Raw genomic sequence first — 24581 nt, 5'->3', positions numbered from 1 at the left:
TCTCTGATGCTCAGAGAAGTGGGGGTGGAGTCGGGGACAGCAGATCTGAAAGGCACACCTGGCCAAGATACAAAAAGCAATGGGAGCTGCTGGTGTTCAGGAAGCCCAGTGTTGGAGGAATGTTTGTCTTTCAGGTTATGAACTTGGGAAATAGGGGTTTCAAAATTAAGCCCCTGCCCCGCTGCACGGTGGGAGAGGGGTTCTGTCAAACTCTTGAACTCAAGCTGAGAAGTCAGGCTGTCTAGTGCCCAACATATAAAAAAGGCCTAGCGCTGGTGTCTGGTGGGAGGAGTAGACGCGTCTGTGTGGCAGAGACAAAGCTCAACCCCAGACTCTACTAAAATAATTTAATTAGAAATACAGGGAGTTGGGCAAGGAAGGCGGAAATGCCCCCTCTTCCCTTGGCCGCCCCCTCCCGCCAACAGGGAAGCTTCTGTTATACTTGGGACGGCTTCGTCCGGCCACTAGGGGCACGCCTGCGCGCGTCCACGTGGCAGGGGGAGGGGGCGGGCCTCCCAGCGGGAGGCGGAGCCCGGCCAGCCTCAGAGGCAGGGCCGGGGTGAGGTCAGTCCGAGCTATCCCTCTCCTGGTCGCTGTCCGGTGCGGGTGGGAGGAGGGGTCTCCGGCGGGAGCGCTTGACCCGTCGCGGGGGCATCAGCAGCCTTCGCTTGAGCACAGCTGCGGGGGTGGGAGTGGGTGGGTACACAGTCAAGGTCTGGGAGGAAAGGGATGCTGCGGTGGGTGGGGGAGTGTACCGGGGGGTAAGGGCGGAACTTCTCACCAGCTACTGTGTCCTGACTCTCTGCTGGGAAGCCCCAGTAGATGCTCTCCCCGCGACGAAAGTTCCGATGCAGGCGCGTGCAGAGCGTGGCCAGGGTGAGCAGCACCAACAGGAAGGTCAGGGCCATGGCAGCCCAGGCCGCCTCCTCTGTGCGGGGGGTGGGGCCCCGGGCTGCCCGGGGCATCGTTACGGCCGGAGGGGCCGGGGAAGCCTGGCTTGGACAGGCACAGCCCCCTGGGCTGCCTTGCCGGTGGGATGCTTGAACCTCTGTCCTGGCGCTGGCATTGCCTCCAGGCTCCCCAGGTAACAGCGGGGCTGTGGGCACCGATGGAACATTCCTCCCCTCACCTGGGAATTCCACTAGGGACTTCCTGGCCTCCCAGCTCCGTGGGAAAGCAGAGAGAAGCCTGAGTGCTGAGGGGGTGGACTGGAGACCAAGTGCAGCCCGCAGTCCCCGCCTCTTGGCACCACCTGTAGAAAGCTGGCCCAGCCTTCTAGATGCCAACTCTGCACCTAGCCACCACATCCGCAGAGCAAAGGCCAAAGCTGGGGCCTGAGGGAAAAAGAGGCGGCGGTCACCCTTCCCTGCATACTCCAGATAACCCACTGGTACCCCTCACCCAGGGTAGACCCAGCACCCCTCACCTGCACACACCCTCTTTGGCATAGTCTCCTTCTGCCTGGGATTGGCACCAAGGGTGAGATTCCAGAAAGGCTGTCAGAGCAGAACCAGCCTTGCTTCTTTCGCAGCTGCCTCTTCAGCCAGTGGGCAGCCCAGGCTTGCTCTATCCAGGCCATCTTCAGCACCACCCCAGGTGCTGTCAGTGCCAAGGGCTATGAAAGGAGGTAACTGTTAGAGCTGAGATGGTAGTGAGGAGCAACCAAGAGGAAGCCCCGAATTTTCCTTTTCCTGCAAAATTATACACATGGGGCCGCACCTTTTGCCAGTACCAGATAACTGCCTTCCACCAACCACTTACCCAATCCTGGGTGAGGCTGGAGTCAGGGGCCAGTGAGGGCTGAGCCACACAAGCATGGGCCAGGAGGGCAAGCTGGAGCTTCAGCCAAGGGTGGGCACAGGGGTGGTAGAGGAAGGTGACATCCTCAGCCTAGAGGAAAGGCACAGACGTATAGGGCCATGCCCCAGTCCCTCTCTGAGAATCTTAAGTTCTTTCATCTTGAGACCAGTTTAAAGGGATTCCCAAGATGGCTACAGGCCCTTCCACCTTCAAGGGCCAAGGAAAGGAAAAGGACCCTGGATGCTGACATACATACTTTGCCTTTGACTACTCCTTCCACCTCTTATCAAGCTCACAAATTCAAAGCTCACAATTCCCAAGACAGAACGCCTGGGTAACCCTGTCAGACTCAGACCACTCTCTTGGCTATATTTCTCTGCACCTGCAACAATGGCTCTACAGGTCCCCACTCTAGACTTCAATTATCCTCCAAATGGAGACCAGGTCTTCCATTTATTGATCAACTCTATACAATCAGTCTCTGAAGAGCATCCAAATAGAGGGTACACAGGCAGCAGGTGCATAATCCCAGAACGGAAGTGGTCAGAGGTTTCAAAGGGGTGCTGATTCCTGGACTGGGCTTTGAAGGCAGGAGGGGAGGGAGCTGCATGCTTCAAAATGGAATACGCCAGGTGTGGAGAATAAACAGAAGCAAAGAAACAGCAATAGGAATGAGCCTGGCACTTGCTGTGCACAGTGAACAAATCAGAGAGGAACTGAAGATTTGAGAGGGCAGCCAAGGCTTATTTAACTGGAATCTGAAAAGCCAGGCAGGAGAGTATGGCCAAGATATGGTGGGAAATAAGGAACTGGGGAAGGGTTCTGAACAGTAGAATGACATTATGAAAAGGCTGTTGGAGGAATGGAATCAGGTAGGTGGCATGAGGTTTCTTGGCCAGGTGCTATTACAGAGGATCAAAAGAGTTATTTCAAGGGAAAAAAGAAAGAGACAGGGGAGCTATCTGAGAACCTGAGGCATGCATGCTCCTTACATGATACAGCTTTGTACTTTCCATAATGCTATCATACACTAGTCCTTTAATACTCTTAAGTGGGTACAGTATTAATATCCTCCCACAGGGCCGGAAACATCAGGAGACTTCCCACAGTCACAGAAGGGAGATGGGGTGTGGAATTGCTTTTTTCCACTACCTTCATTGTTCCACCTGCAGCCACCTATTCAGCCAGCCAGCCAGCCACATACCAACAGTGGTGACACGCCAATATAAAGGACAGAGACCATGGCTCACCTACATCTATCTTGTGCTGGGGCAGGAAGGTCTAGGAACACTGCCTCTTCCCTTAGGAATGGGGCTGGTGACCAGAACAGGTGGAGTAAGGCTGCAAGGAGCTTATTTTCTCCAGGTACAGACACCAAGGGTGGGTCCCTGCTTGAACTTACCTGACCTGGGCTCCTCTGTGTGTAGGTCACTCTTGGTGACACCTATACAAGGGGAAAGACGAGAACTTAGGGCAGCTGTGGGACTCCGTGTGCGTGCGGTAGGACCAGGACAGCAGGCCCCAAGCGCCCCCTTCCCCAAGGCCCTCCTGAGCTCCTACCTGTGGGGGCAGAGGCCATGAGCCCTGCGGACAATGGGCTCCCACCTTCTCCGCCGGCCCAGTCACCACCTGTGGGTCCAAGGCGTAGAGCTGGGGCGCTGGCTCGGCGAGGCCCCTGCCCGTTCCCTCCCCAGGCCCAACCCGCCTGGGCGGGACTCCACGTCTCCTCTCGGCATGCCACTCCTTCCAAGACTAACTTCGGGCAAGGCGCACTTTGAGAGCCCAGGCCGAAGTCCTCTCGGGAGCGGGTCGCCTTACCTCGCTGGCACCCAGGAGCCCCACCAGGGCGGCCAGGAGAAACAGCTGGGCGGAAGGCGGAGAAGGCGCCATCCCGGCCCGCCACGGGCGGGCCAGCGCCCCGCAAGCGAGGGAGCGCGCGCCGCCCGGCCGGGCCCCAGCAACCCCGCGCGGCTCGCGCGCCCACGTAACCCGCAGGCTCGCGCGCGCCGCCCCGCCCCCCAGCCCGCGCCCCGGACCCCCCAGCCCTAGTCCCAGTCGCTCGGCTCCGCTCCTCGCTCGCCCCGCCTCCGTCCCGCCCTAATGCCCGCCCCCAGCCCCGGACCGTGCGCGCACGCGTTCTAAACCCCAAAGCAGAAAAGTTGTGTGTGGGCGCTCGCCCGCGCGCCCCGCGCAAGAGGAAAGGCGGGACCGCCTCCCTGGTCCCGGGAATCGTCCCAGTGCATCCTCGCGGTCCGAGGAGCGCAGCTACGGCGCCTTGATGGGCTCAAGGATTGCGGGGAAGGGCGGGAAATGGAATCCCTGTGGCCCAGGAGGGGGAGACGAATACGCCGCCTCGGCCAACCCGTTTCATCCTCGTCCGTGTGACCTGCCACTAGAGGAGTCGAGGGTTGGCGGGACCACTCCTGCAGCGGGGCTCCGGCTCTTGTGCCCTCTCCCCGGGCGCCTTTTTTCCTTGACTTGGCTCAGAATTTTGAGGAAAGACGGAAACGTAGGGGGAGGGGGAGGCTTGAGATGTCTAGCTCAAAACTTCGCAAAAAAAACCCGAGAATGTGTTATATCTGATGTCTCCCACAGAGCCTAGGCTTACAAGGGGTTCCTTGTTCCCATTCCCCCCAATAAATGCCGGTTGTTGAGCTGATGGAGCAACAGCAGACTACCCCCTCTCTCCTCGGCCCCATCGCGCGGTGGCAGGCATCCTCCCTCGCGGGACACCTGAACGCGCGTCCTTTCCCCCAGCTTTTCTCGGAGGCTTGGAGCTGTTTCTTCTAGGGAAGTCCATCCCGCGTAACGACGTAGAGGGTTTCTTCTTTCTGAAGCCAGACTCCTGGGAGAGCCCCACGCTTACCCGGGCGTCGGCGGGACCGAGCCCTGAGTCTCCCGCGCAAACCTGCTGTCGGGGCCCGGCGCCGGCCCCTCGCTGGCCCAGAGCCGGCCTCCCGCCCGGCCGGGTGATTGCGCAGTTGCGGGTGTCCGCAGGGCGGAGACAACCACCGAGGTCAGAGAGCGCGGCCGAGTCGGTGGAGGGAGGTGCGGCTGCTGCTGCCGTCGCCGGGCGAGAGCCCTGGAGCCCGCGCCAGGAGCTGCGTTTTTTGTTTTTTTTGTTTTGTTTTGTTTTTCACTTTTCCCTTTCGCTATGTCTCAACAGCGGCCCCTCAGGGCGCAGCCACCCAGGGTCTCCTCCCGCAGCTACTAACGCTCGCCGCCCCCGAGTGCCGCCTCCAGGAGCGCACCGGGGAAGGGGCGGGAGTGGGAGAACTCTGATGCTCACCCCGGCCTCCAAGGGCCCCGTCTTCGGGTCTCTACACTTTTCTGCCCACAACACTCCTCTCTTCGGCTGTCTGCCCTCCCCATTCCCTTCCGGCTCGCCGGCGCGCCCTCGCTCCGGGTCTGTTACCCCGGCTTCTTTTACCCTCTGATCCAGCTTGTAATCGCTGTACAAAGGGCCGGGGGCGGGTGAGGAGAGCGGGGCCGAACTGGCTGCCTCTGCGGGTCCGCGGCCAATCCGGAGCTCGCCCCCCACCCCCGCCCTGCGCGGGAGGGCCCTGGGCCGCCGCCTGCAGCCGGGTGGAGCCGCGCGCAGAGCCGGGAGCTCTCCGAAGAGGGAGAGCCTAGCCGCCTGCCGCCCGCCACCCGCCGGGGGTTCTCCTATCTAGCCATGCCACCGTGGGGCGCCGCCCTCGCCCTGCTCTTGGCCGCGCTCGCCCTGCTTGGCCTGCTGGTCCAGCGGCGACGGCGCTCCGGCAGGCGTGCCGTCGGAGCAAGGACCCTGTACGGCACCCGAGGCCAGGGCCTTGACGAGGAGGTGGACGGCGGAGGCCCCGCAGACCAGTTCAGCGACGGGAGGGAGCCACTGCCCGGCGGGTGCCGTCTCATCTGCAAGCCGTCGGCGCTGGCCCAGTGCCTGCTGCGCGCCTTGCGACGCTCGGCGGCATTGGAGCCAGGCCCGCGCTCCTGGCTCTACGGGCCCCACCTGCAGACCCTTTGCCATTTCGTCTTGCCCGTGGGACCAGGGCCTGAGCTGGCCCGGGAATACCTGCAGTTGGCGGACGACGGGCTGGTGGCCCTAGACTGGGTGGTGGGACCTTGCGCCCGAGGCCGTCGGGTCACCAACGCCGGGGGCCTTCCAGCGGTGCTGCTAGTGATCCCCAATGCGTGGGGGCGCCTCACCCGCAACGTCCTGGGTCTCTGCCTGCTCGCCCTGGAACGCGGCTACTACCCGGTCATCTTCCACCGCCGCGGCCACCACGGCTGCCCGCTTGTCAGCCCCCGACTGCAGCCTTTTGGGGACCCGTCCGACCTCAAGGAGGCGGTCACTTATATTCGCTTCCGACACCCAGCGGCCCCGCTGTTCGCAGTAAGCGAGGGCTCGGGCTCAGCACTGCTGCTCTCCTACCTGGGCGAGTGCGGCTCCTCCAGCTACATGACCGGCGCCGCCTGCATCTCGCCGGTACTACGCTGTCGCGAGTGGTTCGAAGCCGGCCTGCCCTGGCCCTACGAAAGAGGCTTTCTCCTTCACCAGAAGATAGTCCTCAGCAGGTGGGTAGCAGGCCGCTCACTTGGCAAAGAGGGAATAGAGGGCTTTAGAATAGAATAGAATAGAATGAGCTGACGGAGAAATAGCTCTGCCTGGGATTAAATCAAACATGTTTAGGCTAATTTGGGTCAAGTTCTCACACTTTCTAGAATCGTCCAAACCCCTCGGTCTAGACAGCGCCAGGAAGGCAGCTGTAAAAGCCATAGGTGGACTCAGCAACTTTATGCAAGAACAGGAACTCCTGTCCTGGGGCCCCTCATCTCAGCCCCATGGTGTCCTAGCAACCAGACTACCTGCCTGCCAGCAGCAGAGGCACCTGACATTTACCACTTAGTTCATAGCTTGACAAGTCAGTAGAGAGGGAAGCAACTGGCAACTGATTATCTGTCCAGAATGTTTTTTACAGCCTCTAAACCTGGAGGTAACAGGATTCAGAAATATGGTGGCATTTGGTTTATTATAATTCTTTAGATCTGACAAATGTTTCACAGATTCCTAGATCTGTAGTCAAATTGAATTCAAAAATAATTTTTAGAAAAATATGGTACCAAAAAGAGAAGAATCTACAACTAGAGTGACAGGTGAGATTTCCCAAGGAGAAGGCCTGGATGACGTTCCCACAAAAGCTCATGGGGCCTTGGCCTGCTCTGTTGCCTGATTGCTTGCCTAGGAGATGGCAGAATGAGGTCAAAGACATTATGACAACTATGGGTACAGCAGAAAGATCCGGGATTGGGTCAGACCAGCTTGGGTTGAAGTCCTAAATTTCCAGCAAGTTTTCTTAACTCCTTGGTTAAATGGAGTTGATGATAACCATCTTCTGGGGTGATCATGTGCATTAAATCAGATAACAAAAACGAAGGGCCTAGCACTGGATGGGTGCTCAATAAATGGTGGCGGTTGTGATTTCTCTTTCTCTCCTCACTTTGCTTCCTATTCTGAGGGTCAGGCCCTGAGCTCTACAACAGACAAAGCGTTGCCATAACACCCCAGAGCCCACTCAGTGCAGGGGCAAGGTGCTCTTATATGTCTTGATTGCAAGTGTCCATCCCAGAATGACCACCACCGGTACTGACCCTGGGCCCCAGCTGGAAGTTAGAGTGAGGGGAGCAGAGATGAAACCAGGCCTTTAGGAACTGTCCCGCCCAGGAAAGTTTGGGATCGAAACCCCAGGTTATGCCTATGTTTGCAGAAGATACATGCCCAAATTCAACTAGTTGAGCCTTGATTGATCCACCCAAAGGACTAAGGGTGCAGGGCCATCTCCAGGGAGCTGGAATTGGCAACAATGCCCCTCATCCCTAAAGCGGTTACTCTCAGGTCCCTATTTGCAAATTCACCCTGCACTCCCAGCCTCTTCCTGTGCCACCCAGCACTCTCCAGGAATATCTGCCCCACACTCATCAAGGTCCACTGGGACATATCAGCTTTAAGAAAGAAATAAGCAAACACACACAAAACACTAATGCAACCCAAAGTCAAATGTGAGTAATTGGTGTGGGTGGGGGAGAGGAAAGCAGTGTCATCTGCTGGTTTGGATAATCTGAACCAGTGTTTTCCTCTAGGAGGCAAGTTTCTGACAGAGGACCAGAAGTGGAAGGTGGAGGGGAGCTGTCCTGTAGGTCAGTGGCTGTAATGTTAAGTGCTGCCCCTGGGGCTTGGCTGGCAGTGCCATCCATGCATGACAGGCCTGGTGGGGACCGTGACCCAGAGGGAAGGAGCGCCCTGATTTGTTACCAGATCTTTCCAATTCCTAGAGAAGCCAGACCAGCTGCATTTTATGTGAAATTTCCATTTTACATGATGACAACAAAATGAAAATTTTTTCACATACTGTAGAGTCAAAGAAAGTACATGTGGCCCGAATCTGGCCTGAAGGCTGCCACTCTGTAACTTCTGCTTTCTGATTCTTCTCTCCCTTTCCCACCTGCCCCCTTCAACTTCTTGCTGCCAGGTATGCCACAGCCCTGGACGACACGGTGGACGTGAATAGACTGTTCAGGAGCCGCTCCCTGCGAGAGTTTGAGGAGACCCTCTTCTGCCACACCAAAAGTTTCCCCATCAGCTGGGACACCTACTGGGACCGCAACGACCCCCTCCGCGATGTGGACGAGGCCGCGGTGCCTGTGCTGTGCATCTGCAGTGCCGACGACCCTGTGTGCGGGCCCCCCGACCACACTCTGCCTACAGAACTCTTCCACAGCAACCCCTACTTCTTCCTCCTGCTCAGTCGCCACGGAGGCCACTGTGGCTTCCTGCGCCCGGAGCCCTTGCCAGCCTGGAGCCACGAGGTCATCTTGGAGAACTTCCGGACCTTGACCGAGTTCTTCCGGACCGAAGAGAGGATAAAAGCACTGAGCAGACGTCGAGCTTCGTTCCTTGGGGGCCGACGCCGGTGGGGAACCCTGCAGAAGCGGGAGGTTTCTCCCCCTTCCGGTCTGGAGGGGGTTTTTAGCTGGAAGCGATCATATACTAGGTGAGGCCTGCCCGGAGCACCCCCAACAGCGAGTTGAAAAGTGGGGAGTTCAGGCAGCAGCGAGTCCTGAAAAGTGGGGAGGACCAACTGGGACAGACAGCGCCATCTCTTTGCTCCGGTTAAGTCCCTTTTCTCCTAAACTGGTCTGTGGAAAGGGATGGAACTTCTATCTAGCTGATGCTGATTTTATCCTGAGCCGAACTCCTGCCCAGGTTCTGCTCAACTTCGCCTGGTCAAATCTCCTGTCACCAGCTTCATAAGCCAGAGACTAGCACTGTGGAAGTCTAGGGACTCACTGACAGGGATGATGAGTTTGTGCATCATTGGGCAGCTCGGTGACCCTGATTCTCGAGCTGGTGCCACTCAGTGTTGTAAAGACAGGATGTTTGTATCAGTCCCAGTTCCCTCATTTCGCTTTGTGGTCGTGGCACCCTGCCCTGAGTGCATACATCAGCAGTTGGGGACTCAGCTCTCAGGGTTGCTTGGCTGTTTCAGTCTTGCCTGAGTATGAGAAAGGCGGCAGCGCATTCAGTGCTGATCCTGACAAGGGAGGGACTGGGAATCTCTGGAATAGCACAGTCCAGTCTTTCAGAGCAGCTCTGCAAGCTTCAGTTGGGAAGGAAGCTGATCTGGCCTTCAGCCTAGGACCTCAAGCCTCACTGGAGAGATCCTAGGATGATTTTAGGAATAGGTCTGGCCCTGCCAGACCGTGGCTCAACTAACCAGACTCCCAGGCACTCTAATGCTCCTTTCGTTACCATTTCAGGGGATTACTGTAGAGAGCCCAGCCAGAACTGTTTTTCTACTAGGGTGTGGGCTTTCTCTAAGTCGGTGAAAAATACAGACCTCATAACTTGAGTGTTCCCTGCTGACTGCTGACTTTTCTGACAAAACTACTAGTCTTTCCCTTTCCAGAGTCAGGCAGGACATCTGGGATGAGAAAAAAGCACCAAAAGGTGGGCTTGAGCTGATTCAGTGACTTATGATTATTTCACATTGCCATTTTTCTGCTCAGTTATTCAAAAGGCCATCCACGTAGATTGCAGAAAAGCTTTTTCCTGGATCTAGCCACTCAGAGACTGAGTAGGTGTTTGGATTTATGGGGAATAATGCTGAAGACCAGTGCAAAATGAGACATAATGTACACATTGAGCCATTCATCCTGGTTTGGATTAGACTATTAAACAATGCAATAGGACATCCATGTGACCGTGTGTTGCTAAGATTCAGAAACTTTGCCCGGATATTTTATTTTAATTTGCCACTGAGAAGGAGCACACCTGTTTTGACAGGATGCTCCATCCTGCCTCACAAACAGCAAAACAATTTTAAGGAGGAGAAATGTTTACCAAAAGCCACAAGCCAAGGATTGGTATGAGGTATTCCTGGGGTCACGATTTTAGGTTTGGACAGTCATATCCCAACCTGTTCTTGTAGGTCCAATAAGAAGAAACACTGAACTAACTCCAAGACTCTAAAATGAAATATAGATAATATTCAGTGCTGAAGGCATATTATCCCGTTGTGAAAAGATTATCTCCCTCCTTCCCCACTTCTTGCTCCTCCTCCTCCACATCCTCATCTATCATTCTTCCATCATTTCTAACCAGGAAAAATAAAAAGGAACTGAAATCTAAAATGAATCTAAATGAAATCTAAATCACTGACCTGTGAACAACATTCTTGGTGTGAGGTTTGTGAGGGAGAATTACTGACATTTGGCCATCCTTACAATCTGATACAGTGGGGCTTGCAGTCTTAGGGTTCCCCCATATTTCTAGGACCATTCAGAACTGATTGCAAAATGGGAAGCAGCTCAGTATTTTTTTAAGACCCCCAGGAATTAAGGAGCTCCTCAGAGCTAAAATATGGATTGTTTCTCTAGGCCAGATAGAGACTGGTTCTTTAAGGTAGTCTCTTCTGCAGAAATAGTGGTAGTTTACTTTCCCTTTGTATCGGGAAGAAAGCTAGGCAGGAAGGGGATTATATATGTGTGTTATAATTGCAGTCTTAAAACTCTCAAAGTCAGAATAGCCATAGTTCAGGCTCTATCAATTCCGTGGGACTCTGAACCCCAAGAACTGACCTAAATCCTAAGGTATTCTCCATATCCCTCATATCATTCCCTCAAGCCAGGTGTGTGATCTTAGTTTATCTCAGGAAGCAATGTCTCTCTTGTCTTGCCATCACTGCTTGAAGGCTAGGGCTGAAAAGCTCATTATTTGCCAAGAAAGTATAGTTCCTGTTAAAGCAGGTAAGGTTTGGGTGACCTGTTCTTCAGTCCAAAGATAAAAGAATCACCCAGATCGGCTATGCTTTTGTAAATAGTTAATCATGTGAAAGCAGTGGAGCAGCCCCAGGCAGCTGAGAATGAACGTGTGGCTCTTGAAGGAAATGACAAGTTAGGACTTGGAGGAAGTAACAAACGAACCTAAGGAAGTACCATAGAATTGGCATTTTCCAGGTGGTGGTCTTAAGCAATTCTCTTAACCTTCATTAACTTGCTTGCCTCCTTTTGGTCTTTTATAAAAAGGTATTTTACAAATACCTTCAAATGGTAAGGGAAAAAACAGTGATTTAAATAAAGGCGGCATCATCTCAGAAGTAGAGATTGAGTCCTCTGTTCCCACCTGTTAGCTTGGAAAATTGACAACCAGATGGAACAATATTGGAAGTAGACAACTGCCTCTTAAGGTTTCTTTGTGTTCAAAGTTCTGACCTCTGATATCAAACACTGCACTAAGCTATAACCTATTCTCATAAAGATTTAGTATTTTATGTATTTATTGATAGGTTTCCAGGATGACTTGACTGGAGATTATAGTATGAGAACAAAGCACTAAATCTCTTTGGGGAAACGTCATCTCTTTTAAGTGAAGAATTCCTTTCCAAAATTTGAGACTTAAATATTGTTGGAAAAGAGGTCTTGACACAGGAAGTATCATCTTGGCTTTATGTATAATCTCAAAACCACCCCACCGTCAGAGGCTCCTCTGTATGCCTCTTCCACCGACACCACAAGTTCCTCTGTCAGTCAGTCACTAACTGCCATCATATCTTCTTTAGAAATGAATTTTAGCATGAACTCCTCTACCTGCTTCCACAAGCAGACAAACTTGGCTACTTTGGTGGACTTAGTAACAATGTCAGGAAGGAATATTGGCGAGTCTAAAGGCCAAACCACCAAGGCATCAGAAATTGTTTCTGCTTGTTAGCACAATTTGCCGAGGTAACACTGCTTTTAGGAAAGTTTGAGAAATTATACATAGGCATCCTGGCACCATGGGATTGACCATGCCTTCTGACCAAAAGGGGAAAAAGAAATGCAACAAAATAAGGTATCAGCAGCTAAGAGAGCAAATAGAGTGGAGAAAGTATTCTGGAGGCTACTCTTAAAGTAAGCTTCAGCTAGATATTGCTAATTACCACAGTTTGCCAAACTCCAACCAACATAATTCCTGTTAACCCTAAAGAACACCCCGGCTCTGAGATCCTACAAAAGTTGCACCCATTAAGTTTACTTTTCAGAAACGTAAAACTTTCAGATGGTTCCCAGGCAAATCCTGAGCCCAGAGGCACCAGCATCTCCAAGAACATCAACCAGTTTCATCTCCCTACCCATACTGTTGACACCTCTTTTCAACATGAAAACAGTTAAAATGGGTGTAACCCAAATATTCCTAAAGATTGGGAGAAGGATCAGAGGAGGAGGAGTTATAACAGAGAAGTTAGGATTTAACAGATGAGTATGATTACTGAATCATTATATTGATATTTCTTTTTAGTTTCAAGTGTCTTGGAGCAGCTAGAAGGAAAAACCTGAAATTGTGGAACTGTAACCCATACCAAACATGGAAGTCAATTCTGTAACTACTTGTTAAAATGTACTTTGAAATTTATTGATTTTGTATATATGTTGTATTTCACAATAAAAAATGTTTTTAAAAATAAATCAGCAAGTCTCTGCTCTTTCCTTGTGATAAGGCAACACCTTGCCCTGATGTTAATCACCAGTGTGGTTGAACAAAATTTTCTCCTTATCTGTCTCTGAATGGTAAATAAATTGCTGATTCCCTACAACACTGGAATGTTATTTTGTAAATCTCCAGAAACAAATATGTGCTGTTTGTCTTCTTCAGCTGTCTGTGTACTAAGCTATGCTTACCCTCCTGTGGAGTTTAACAGAGCCTCCCTGCACATTCTGTATCTGCTGGTTGTTGCCTCACTTCTGTGGATCTAGCCTCATGTCCCCTAACACTAACCAGTGGCAGCTATTTAACCAACAACCACGCCTCCTGCTCTGGGCTAATAATTTCCCAGCAGGCTCAAAATGCCCTGATAATCATTGATACCTACAGAGATATTTTCCAGGGATGCACCTAGTACTTGTGCGTTGCATGGAGTACTGAAGAAGTAATTTGAAGATATAAGTCCTAGTTTCTACTGAATCTGTGACTTGTGTAACCTTGGGGAAGTTATTTAACTTAACCGTTTTTGAGTTGTTTCATATGAAAAGACTGAGACCTCCTATGGGCCTTAATTTATGAGATCTGTTAGGATATAATGAAATAGTAAAAGCATGTAAATCCCATTCTCCAAGACTAATTCCTCAACTGGAGCTCAAAGACCTCTATGATGAAGTGGCATTGCTTTCAGATCAGAATCTTTATTCCCCAATTGATATCACACAAGGTGAAGAAGTCCCTGTCAATTAATTTCACTGCAAAGGTGGGAAAGGCCTGGAAGACACCTTTGAGCCTCACAGGCCCAGTCTTGAATTGGTCAATTCTCCTCACCCAAACACGCTGATACAATGTTATGGGTAATAGGTTTCATGTTAATTTGTTTGTTTTTGACAAAAGCCCAACTCTTTTTCTTACAGATGAAGGTCAGAGAGGATGTGACTTTTAAGATCTTACAATTAATAATGATGAGCTAAGACCAGAACCCCAAATTAGTGCATGTTATGCCACACTTTATGAATATAAATATATATATATTTTTCCTTTGGACCCTAAAGTAACTCCAACACCTCCAATTATCAGCCCACCACAGTCTGAGATGTATCCTGGCATTATGCCAAGCTACACAGCTGTACAAGGCCTCATTCCCACCCTGGACCCCAGGAGTCTGAGTTGATACACTATCATCTTTTTTTCCCCTACTAACCAATCACAAGAATGTATAGACAGCCAATTCATCTTTTATCTCCTATTCTGATTTACCTTAGTTCCAGCCAGATTGGCTTTGCTTTCAAATCTAATAGAGGCCTGAACCTCCACTTCAGTTGCTTTAACTGCTATTATACATAGCTATGCTAACCTTTAGAGCTGCAGCATGCCCTCTCTGGGTCCCTCTCTGGTCCCAGGTGTCACAAACTTACTTAAAGACCTAGGAAAATACCAGCTCAGTGTTTCAGTATCCAGAAATACATTCATAACTTCAGATGAAGTGTGGCTGCTGTAAGCGCTCACAATCTAGGCTCCAATTTTCCTGTAATTATTTTCTGAAAGAGACCTTAGCATATTTGTTGTTTCTGGGTTATTTTGCACAACACATTATCCCTAAAGTTTATTCAGTTCGGTGCATGTCTCTTGACATCCTTTCTTTTTGTAGCCACACCATATTATATTATATAAATGTATCACAGTTCAACACTCTGCTTCTCAGTCACTGTACACTCCAGTTCCTCCATCTAAAACTGTTTCCTTTTTTGAATTTAAAAACAAAACAAAAAACACCTATAAATCCAGCCCATGAATATTTCCTCCCTAAAATTAGCCTTCGAACAGGAAAGTCAATGTTTTAAACAACAAGACCTACTGCCTGATTTACTGCCCTAAGGGACTAAAATGTGACAATGTTCAAATCTGGGGAGATGAGCCCAGTTAGGACTACCTTTTGAAGCTGTGTACAAGACCCAATAACTGCATACATTTGTGTGCCTGTGTATGTGGAAAAACAAAATGTAATCTGCATGAAACAAAGTCAGAACCTAAAGTAGAATCATTTCACTCAGAACATAACAGGTAACTATCTGGGCAGACAGGATTTGAGGCAATTAGACTAGAAGGTTTAAAGCCTATATTGGGGAGTTCACTCCTACCCATATCTTAGTCATTTTTATAACTCTCATATCCAGTACGATGCCTGAGATTCAGTAATTATCCAGCAGACAGTCACGGAATTGAAATAAGCTTTATACAATTTATGGGAATAAAATTACTTAAAAAAACTGAGCAGACACCCTGTATACTAAAATTACTTTATTACAGTTGATTTTTTTAACATTTCCTTTGCTTATGATACAAAGGATACTTACAAACAAAATATTACATATGACCTTGTTTTCTCTCTTAATGTTCTGACAACTTGGTAACAGCTTTAAATGCACAATCTATACAATTAATACAGGTTATATATGAACTATAAGGTATGTTGGACCAGAAGAATACTGACAATATACTGTACAATAAGCCTTACCAGTTAGTGCTGCAGACCATATCTACCAAAAGGAAAATGCACATCTGTACAGTCACCTTTACCAGCTGGTGCTGACAGTGAGGGAGGGGCTTCTTCCCCATTGCAATCCTTTATAAGCCTCCACTGTGGGCGTCTGTCTGGTCTGAAAACTGAGAGGTCTGTGTATATTTAAAAACAGTCATCAGTAAAACAGCAGAATATCACACTTTCAATATAATATTCCACCAAAAAATCAGTCCTAGTTTTAAAAGACCACACAGTCCTTCGTCCACTATGAAAACCCTACAGGCTCAAGGGCTTTGGAAGATGAGAAGATGAAGGCTGCCAAAAAGGAGGCAAGAAACCAAGCCAAAATCTAGGTCTTGCAAAATCATCATTTTCCCTTCACCAAAGGGAACTAGAAATGTACAAATTCATTGATGAACCTCAATGATAACAGATCAGTTAGCTGATAACCTTCATTTTATCTGGACCTCTGACTTGTGGGAATAATTGAAATAGATTGTGGAAAATATATACCACTTTTGGAAAAGAACCTCTTGCTTAGTTAAAATATTCCCTTTAGCCACCAAAGCTGGTCCTGGGCTATTACAGGTGTGCATTCATCTCTCAATGGTCTACTCAGAAATGATAAGGTTACAGCTTTTTTCTTTCTTTTTTCTTTTTTTTTTTTTTTAAATAAAAAAGCAATTGACTGAAGCATTTTCTTTTTGTAGGTAAATAGCAAAAATAAAAATAAAACCAACCCTGGCATTTGCACAAATAATGCAAATGGAACGATATGGCCTTTAAGGTAAGGAGTTAATAGAAGGAAAGAGAGAAGTGAAGGAAATCCAGAGGAAATGATGTATTAATTTTTTTCTTTTAAAAAATTTCTACAATATATGTGCAAAAAAATCATGCTGTTTGAGGAAAACCAAATGAGTACATAAAACAAAAAACATAAATAATATGTTTGGATGACTGATAAAAGCAGAAACCAACCTGGGTTACAAAAGGATTATACATTCAAGATGCTCTTAAACCCAGTGGGATAACTTATGTTAAAACTGTGTTAATAGTTACATTAAAAATCTCAAGTTTGATTTTAAATCTTCACAATACAAGCAAAGCTGTTTTAAAATATACACTATACATATTTCTCAGAGTCTCTCCAACTCATTAAATGCGCATTAGACTATCTTTTTCATATACTAAAACAAGGGGGTTCTTCTCAAAGCTAAACTGCTCAGAATAACCAACCCATCCATTATTTAAATGTTTGTCTTAAATTTTAAATGGACTAAAAAATTTAGCAACTTACATAAATAAGATTTAGCAACATAGGCGTTAATTACAAAACAAACCTCTAAAGCACTACAAATTATTAGGTTGGAATAGTCAGGGGAAGTTATATGAACCATACTTTAAATTGCTATTTACATCAGATCATCACTTTTGTAACTTTTGTAAAAATTTCTCTAAATAGTAAAACAAAACAAAACGAATTTGGAGAGTTAGCCTAGCAGAGAAGGATCACCATAAAAGGAAAGGTTAAATATAAACAAAACTCTCTCCTTTCCCAGAAACGCCATGCGTCCCTCTCCACCTGGATTTTACCCCATCAAACCACTTGCAACTTCTACAGGCTCATATAGCAAGTGTCAAAATAACGTAGTAAAATACCTTGTTAGATAAATTACTGGCCTCAAGTGGACTATTTTTTTTTTTTTTGAAATGTTTTCCCACCTTGTGTCTCTAGCTTGGATTATTTTGAGACACATGTAATTAATTGGAGGGGCACCCTTAAGTAGGCACAATTCCCACCTAATGTGGAATAAAAGGTATAACACATAAACTGCTGTTGGAAAGAAGGGGAGGTGGTTCCTTTGATATGAAATGCAAGGAGGGACAACAGTACATTTGGAATGGGCATTAAAAAAGGGCTGTCTGCAAACACATCAGGGGCACCCAACATCTGAATAAACTAAATAATTTGTCTATGACCAAAAAAAAGTGTGTGGCGGAGGGAAGGATTCCAATACCTGCCCCAAGTTTGATATGTGCCAAATGGTCACATAGACCAACCAGTATCTGTAAAATGTCAGGCAGTTACATCTTTTTTAATCGCATAATCCACTCCATGACCATGTGCAATTTATGGTTAATAATAATGTTCACGCCTAGGCAATGCATTTAAGGGCTCAGAAAAGCAAAATGTGCCACTGAGAAAAACCTGTTCCCATATAACTAGTCTTCATGTGTTCAAGTGGCCCTAATATACTTTTGATACTACGCCAAGCCATGCAAAAGCAAAGAATATACACTTTCCATTAACACTGGTATCTCATCAAATCCACTGACCTCAGAGTTGCCATAGGAACATAAAACACGGGTACTGAAAAATGAAGGTTCATGGATTTATTTTAAAAAATGCATTTCTCTTGTCTATGTTCACCAGTCTATAATACCTTAGGTTATAAGGCATATCAAACAAAGGAAGGTTAAGTATGGGTAATGACAAAGGAATTTATATAATCCTGGAAACAGAAAAAAAGTTCCAGAAATGGGATTCATGTGCCAGCAATAAGCATAGTTCATTTCATTGAAAAATTCACCTGAAGAGCCCAATAAACAGTTCCAAACCTTAATGTTATCACCTGCATAATTTACATAAATATTAAAACACTTGCACTTTATAGACAAAACACACTGCTGTAAACAGGCCACTGGGGGAGGGAGGCTCCCTACTGCACTCATGATTGAGGACATGTAATCATTATATTAAATAGAATTATTTAGCTTCAAAAGATTTTAAACCTGACCAAAGACTAAACTCCATTTCCCCCTGTTTACAAACATTTAAGCATTAATTCTAAAAAATGTCATCTATGATGGTTTCAGGGTTAGATGCTAGGACCACAACTGGCAATGACAGCAACTCCTCTCTAGCTGGCACAGACCTATAAACTTCAGAACAAAGACAAAAACAAAAAATACAGAAACTAAGGAAATTTGTTAGCTACATATTTACAGATAATTACATGATTTTACACTCACAATTGTTAAGAACTATGAGTGAAAAAGAAACTGTGCAGGTTGAAGTACCCGTACTCTGGGGGGAATAATTGGGCATCAAGATACCCTTTTTCATTCATTCAGAAGTCTCATCTTCTCTCCACTTTTGCATGGTAAACTACCTACAGATGCTGAGATTAGTATATCCAGTGGGCATCCTGCTGTTTTCAAAGGGAGACCAAAGAGAGGATTAACTTGCTTTCTCTTTTTAAAGAAGAATCCCTTGATTAAAACAAAACAAAACACAATCCACCAGACACACACACAAAAATCTCCGAAACGTCAAAAATTTTGGATTGCTGGGCAATAGTTAACAGTGATGGTGACATAGTAAATGACTACTTAGTATTAATTCTCTGCCTTTATTTTCTTTCAAGGATATCTGTAACTTTGGGTAAGTGGGAAGTGCAAGTTTAAGAGACCCACAATAGGCAGATAAGGTGCATACTGGTTTATATATTTCTTATGATCTGAAGACTATCATTAGGTCAAATGGGTTCTCTTCCCCTATATGAATGAAGTCTCAATATGACTTTAAAGGGCTACCAGAATTCAGTAGAAAATACAAATGCACAAAAAAGGAAGAGTTCTCAGCTTCACCTTCTTTTTCTAGACAGTGTTTAATAAAACTTACTTCTTTACAAATTAAGTCATTTGCCACGTAGAATTATTGTAGTGATATCATAAAAGTGCAGACAACATAATCAGACAAAACAGCAAAACAGACTTCAATCAGTAGTCCTTGCATACAAGAGGCAAGTCTGCTAAGTGTACAGCACACTCTTCATCCTTTAAAGAATCTGAGGATGGGAAATGTCCAGTTCTTAACAACTAAGTGAGTGTCTTTTCAAAGGCAATGCACTATCATGTTAGATGGGGGAAAACAAGATAGCAAATTCGTTTCTCTTCAGTAATGATCTGTATTTTGGTAAACAGCTCAGATGACAGCCGAAATTTTGGCCCTGCTCCTTAGAAAAGGCATCTGCTCTTAAGAAATGAGAACCTTCCAATAAAGATTCACACTTACACACCTTAAATATATTATTTTCTGACTGGAATATACACCAGACACTTCACATTGTGAGCATGGGATAAAATGCAGGACCATATAAATCTCCTTGCAAAGGGTTGCTGTGTTGGGCCAAACCTCTGCTTGAACAGTAGTGGCTCAGAAAGGGTGGAAGATGCTCAAGGAACTTACTATTATCAAGCAAGAAGAGGAAGCTAAAAGGAGAAAGCCCCTCACACCAATACCATATCCTTTTCTCCCAGTGGCCATTTCCTGTTGATTTTATAGTTTAGGAGAACTTTAGATGCTTTAGCAGTATATCCTTTCTTGGCTGTTTTGGTCCTTAGCAAAATCTATAATTACTAATACTAACGAGTAAAAAAGAGTAAGATCAATGGCATCACTGCTAATAAATTTGTATAGAAATAAATGAAAATTGTGTGGGTTACTGGTTCCTTTTATCATTTTTGCAGAGGAATCACCACCAGTGTTCTTAACTTCCATGGTTCATTTCCTTCTACACCATTTATCTCTTATTGTATCACAACACAGACTCACTGAAACACTAACTGGCTTCTTCCCCAGCACTATTTTACTGTACTGCAACTTATGGCTTCACATTTTACTTAACTTTCTGTCCACTCATACAAGTTCTCAGTGGGGATTAAAAAAGAAAAGATTGTATATAATGACCACCTTCTCATAAATGTCAACCCAGAGAACTCAATCTTAAGAAATACATGCATTTTTGCTTTAACTGAAGGCTGAAATAACAAGACGAAACAAAAACAGAATCCTAAGTGCCCTGGTGGAAATGTACAGTATGAGTTACATCCATCCATCTATTTATCTATACATACATATAGACACTCATATGTATATACAATATATACATACAAATGATAATAGCTATCCCAAAAATGTGCATATTTAACACAGTTTTTAAAAGCCAGTAGATCATGGTATAATACAATTTATTTCCACTAGTGAATGGCACAAATGGAGAAAAGCAAATGAGGTGTTTCAAGTACAACAAAGTCACTTTTCACAGGTGAAAATAAATGGTATTATTCCAGTGTCCAATGCAATGCATTATATAAAAATTAAAAATGCCAGATATTTAGTACTCATAGACGTAAAAAGATACTAAAATCTGCTTATGATCTGAAAACAACATTCAGAGTTTTCAATTTTTTAAAATAGGGTGAGGAAAAATAGAGTGGGAGGGAGTACCAAGGACAGTTTCTTTAGTGTACTGAATGGTGTTTACTTAATGCCTAGGCAGTTGAAAATCATGACTATACTAAATAGTTCAATTTGTTAACAAATCTTTGAGTACTAAACCTATTATACTTGTGAATGTGACTTCAAATGCAGGACTAATTCGTCTCTAGGCACAGAAATAAGAAAAAAGAATGGGAGCTCTGAATAAAAATTATATAAACACATTTTCAGCTAACACTAAATAATGAAAGTACTTTCAGCCACTGTAATTTGGGGTTAAAACTGACTTTAAAGGGGGGAAGATATAGGTGGAAAAGGGAACCCAATTAGGAATAATATATTTCAGGTATGAGGTTTTGCCTTTTTTGAAATGTTAACTAAAAATGGGGGCGGAGAGTGAAAACAGGATACCTTTTGCTGCCAAGCTCTGGACACCAGATGCAGCATTTACAACCTTCCAATATGCTGGACAAATTTCCCATACTTTTCATTTTCTTATACACATAAATAACAAGTGAATACCAATACTAGGGAGGAGGTAGTGTTAATTTGATCAAATGTTGACATTTGCATACTGATTCAGAAAATGCTTGCTTCTTTCTTTAGGATATCTCAAAGCCTTTTGAATTTCCCTGCTACAAGCTTTAACTCTGACAATTCTTGTCATGTATGAAATTATTCAGAAGTTAGCTCTAACTCATGTATAAATACACACAGACCAATTAATTTGAATCTTCTTTTTTTTACAAACTATGCATACTTTAATTAAAATGAACATAAGGGTATAATCCAGTATAGTCGTGACCTACATGTAAAAGTTACAAAGCCCTACTGGATAGATATTTCAAGTCAGTATTCAATTATGTTTTACAAGTACATATGATCTGAATGAACTCAGTAACTCAATTTGATTAAATCAGAAACTTAATTTAGCAGAACAACTGGACTTTAAAACTGATAGTATTTGGATTTCAGTAAGTCTGTGTGCAAAGCTGATTTGCTTCCCTATTTAACCACTGTGATGGTACGGGGGGCTAGATCTAATATAAATGGTATAAAATTCCATTGTATTTAGATGTTTTATTAAATCTTAATGCTCTCTCTAGTAATTTTTCTTCAAATAAGTAGATTTCTTAATTTGTCTGAAGCATTGTATATTTGGATGCAAAAAAGATACCAGAAGAACTAAAAAGCCCCTCTCATTAGATATGACCTGTTCATATTATGTTTATTAAGAAGTGGGACAATGGAGAACGGCCTAGAAGACGGTATTACCAGAGTGCTACTTGAAACTGCCTAAATTGTGTTTTAATTTTCTGTGATCTTGATTTTAAAAAGATTTACATTAAAATATTCAATTTTTCTTCTATTTATCTTCAAATGAATTCCAGGAATTCCTAAATGAGAGGATTCATGGAAGCAGGATTGATATGTCTGGAGAGGATTTTAATTTACTTGAGAAAACCAAGATTTCAACAGAGATACATTACTATTTGGTCTAGGTGAAGAGTTTCATTTAGAGGGACTAAAAGGCTTGGGGCTTTCTGACTAAGTGAAAAGCAGGATCAAGAATTAGCAGCATGGGTTTCTTCAAGACAACTGGGGAGGGGGCATGACAATAACTTGTAAGGAACTCTGATCTATCGTTAGGAAAAAGGACATCTTTTTCTTCAAGTCTTACTCATTGTTCCTCTCTCATGTTCAACTCAATTTCCACACTGGCAATGGAATACCAAGTAATATCTGCCTTTCAGCATTGGGTTTATCCTTCATTGTAAAACAGAACAATACAAAACAAAACAAGCCCCCTCTGGGGGAAAAACTTAGCTTTTGTCAAGCAATTCCCTGACCACTATAACTCACTTTTTAAAAAAATTTTTTTACTTTTTAAATTTGTCAAACATCCTAGTTCCTTTTCAGTAGTAATTTAGCACTGAGGCTAGAGACTTACGGAAGTGGTGTCTCCTGTTGGGTGATGTTAACACAATGCCAAAGGGTTACAAAGTCTCCACGAACTAGAAGTTTATAAAGTACTGCAGCAACAAAAACAGCAGTAAAATAATAAAAAAAAAAAAAAAAAAAAAAGAGACCTACACACGCAGCAAAATCTACAGTGGTAATGAGGATTAGTCAGCAGCTGGTAAAATCATTGGCTCAGTGATTCCTGGTTCACTATGGCAACTAAACATTTAAATAATTGGCTATTCTACTTGTAAACAGGAAATCCCATAAGCCAAAAGGGGGCAATCAAATTATGTCTATGTAGTGTAATGAGAATTCCAATAGACGGCAGTTTGCAAATATGGCATCATTCAAATACCTCTGGCATTTGATTTGCATTGGCTACATATCTCTGTTTTGTAAGAAGTGAAAGTACTATTTGGGGTCTTGGGAGTTATAGCGCTTAGCTAGGATGAGATATCACAGTATAAGCAACAAAACCTCAGGATATAATAGGCTTCATCTCCTCACTCTGTTGCTGAATGTATCAACAATTTGAACTTTCATGGGCCTCTTTCATTCTTCTGGTCTTTCCCTTTGAAGGCTCACAGGTTTGTTAATACAATCTCCATTTAACCTGTAATCTCTTTACGCATTCTCATCTCTCCCTGGCACAAGGAAGGCATGACTGAATGGAAAAAATCATTTACAAACCTTAGCCGTGTTCAGAATTAGAACTAGGTGTTCTCTACCCTCTGAAAAACTCAATGCAACCTTTTAGTGTTCATGGATTTCCCCTTCCATTTTAACTCAAACGAGGCTGAGAAATCAGATCAATTTAATAAAGAAAATACGTTGGTGAGAGGATGCAGGTGTGTTTCAATAACAACTTGCATTAGCACGTACTGCTTGCTCTGGGTGGCTTATAAGCATTTGGGATATGAAGGAAGGCTTTAGATCTTTTCACAAACTGCTTAGGATACAGATGCCCAGGAGTGATGACTCAAGCCACTATGCTGCATTTTATTTTTGCAGTGTTCAGAAAATAACCTCTAACTAGCCAATTTCTCTTTACTATATGCATTATATATATATAAAATATATATATATATATACACATACACACACACATATATATCAACTCCCCTTTTCAAAATTTCCCCAAAAGTTAAAAGAAACAAACAAAAGTCCCGGCAGCCAATTACTACGACATCCCAATTAGTAAACATCAAACAGAATGCTTTACAAAAATGAATAAAATATACCATATGCACTTAGCTTCCACACTGCAGTACCCAAGTGAGGAGGCTGCTGTGACGATGTCGGTAGGCAGTTTCTTTTGGCAGACAGCTCCAACGGAATTGCCACTCTCAAATATTAAGTTATGTATAAGACATGTGTGAACCATTGGATATTTGTGAAGTGACACTCGTGCTTCTGCTCATGCCCTGCTCCGTCCGTCCCCCAGAAGCTGTCCGCCTCAGAGCCTGGGGGCTATTACGGACTCCTATACTGCTACCTCGAGGTACCCCTTGCATTGGCCCCGAGGGATGACCCCATGGCTGGGGTCCACCTTGCATTGGATGGCCCCAAGCTTGTGGTGGGCCACCCATGGGATGACCCCAGTGAGGTCCTGGACCTCCAGTAGGGTTGTGAGACCAACCAGAAGCTCCTGGGTAGCTGTGGCTGAAGGCCTCAGGGGAGAGATTGGAAAGAACCATATTACTAAAACCTAGTCTCATGCTTTCAGAGTCAAAAGCTTCAATTTCTCTGGCTTGACGCTCCAGGAGGCTTCTTATCCGTTCTGTGCGTTCATTCTGTAAAGCCAACATCTCTTCTTCAATCTAGTGGAGGGGTGGGGAAGGAAAGAAAAAAAAAAGCCAATTTATTTTTTTTTAGTATCTATAAATGGAGGAAGTCATAACTACTCAGCTTTGAAGTGAATAACAAAAAATCACTGGTTATTTTACTGATGCACATTAAAAAATCAAAGAGATTTTTATAAATTATATACATAATTTATATATTTAGAATGT

General features: G+C 45.3%; 3 protein-coding genes across 7 annotated transcripts in view; 1 reads left to right on the top strand and 2 right to left on the bottom strand.

The window, feature by feature from the left end:
- Nucleotides 1-333: 333 nt before the first annotated feature.
- Nucleotides 334-3748, bottom strand: TP53I13 (tumor protein p53 inducible protein 13). The gene is made up of 7 exons (XM_077165383.1): nucleotides 3619-3748; nucleotides 3361-3429; nucleotides 3203-3244; nucleotides 1762-1890; nucleotides 1427-1615; nucleotides 782-1334; nucleotides 334-678 (listed from the first exon to the last, which is right to left on the bottom strand). Exons 1-7 carry the CDS (start codon nucleotides 3688-3690, stop codon nucleotides 566-568), a joined length of 1167 nt encoding a protein of 388 aa, XP_077021498.1. The 5' UTR covers nucleotides 3691-3748; the 3' UTR covers nucleotides 334-565.
- A 1728-nt stretch (nucleotides 3749-5476) lies between these two features.
- ABHD15 (abhydrolase domain containing 15) lies at nucleotides 5477-12769 on the top strand. The gene is made up of 2 exons (XM_077165382.1): nucleotides 5477-6357; nucleotides 8310-12769. The coding sequence occupies exons 1-2, from the start codon at nucleotides 5477-5479 to the stop codon at nucleotides 8833-8835; spliced, it is 1407 nt and encodes a 468-aa protein (XP_077021497.1). The 3' UTR covers nucleotides 8836-12769.
- An 8569-nt stretch (nucleotides 12770-21338) lies between these two features.
- TAOK1 (TAO kinase 1) overlaps nucleotides 21339-24581 on the bottom strand; it is a 152026-nt gene continuing 148783 nt past the window's right edge. For 4 of the 5 annotated variants that reach the window (XM_077165376.1, XM_077165377.1, XM_077165379.1 and 1 more), the window contains one exon: nucleotides 21339-24389. In XM_077165376.1, the coding sequence (XP_077021491.1) occupies nucleotides 23928-24389 (462 nt within the window). In that variant the 3' untranslated portion in view covers nucleotides 21339-23927. The remainder of the gene's footprint in view (nucleotides 24390-24581) is intronic. The other variant, XR_013177759.1, reaches the window with a different exon arrangement.

This window comes from Tamandua tetradactyla, chromosome 6 (assembly GCF_023851605.1).
Source record: "Tamandua tetradactyla isolate mTamTet1 chromosome 6, mTamTet1.pri, whole genome shotgun sequence".
NCBI lineage: Eukaryota > Metazoa > Chordata > Mammalia > Pilosa > Myrmecophagidae > Tamandua > Tamandua tetradactyla.
This window is presented reverse-complemented; position numbering and strand designations above follow the sequence as displayed.

Coding starts and splice junctions, on each gene's coding strand:
- TP53I13 (XM_077165383.1), bottom strand. CDS start 3,690: ATGGCGCCTTCTCCGCCTTCCGCCCAGCTGTTTCTCCTGGCCGCCCTG. Junction 1,891..3,202: donor CACAGAGGAGCCCAGGTCAG/GTAAGTTCAAGC, acceptor CCTTTCCTCTAG/GCTGAGGATGTCACCTTCCT. Junction 679..781: donor GAGTCAGGACACAGTAGCTG/GTGAGAAGTTCC, acceptor CCACCCCCGCAG/CTGTGCTCAAGCGAAGGCTG.
- ABHD15 (XM_077165382.1), top strand. CDS start 5,477: ATGCCACCGTGGGGCGCCGCCCTCGCCCTGCTCTTGGCCGCGCTCGCC. Junction 6,358..8,309: donor CAGAAGATAGTCCTCAGCAG/GTGGGTAGCAGG, acceptor TCTTGCTGCCAG/GTATGCCACAGCCCTGGACG.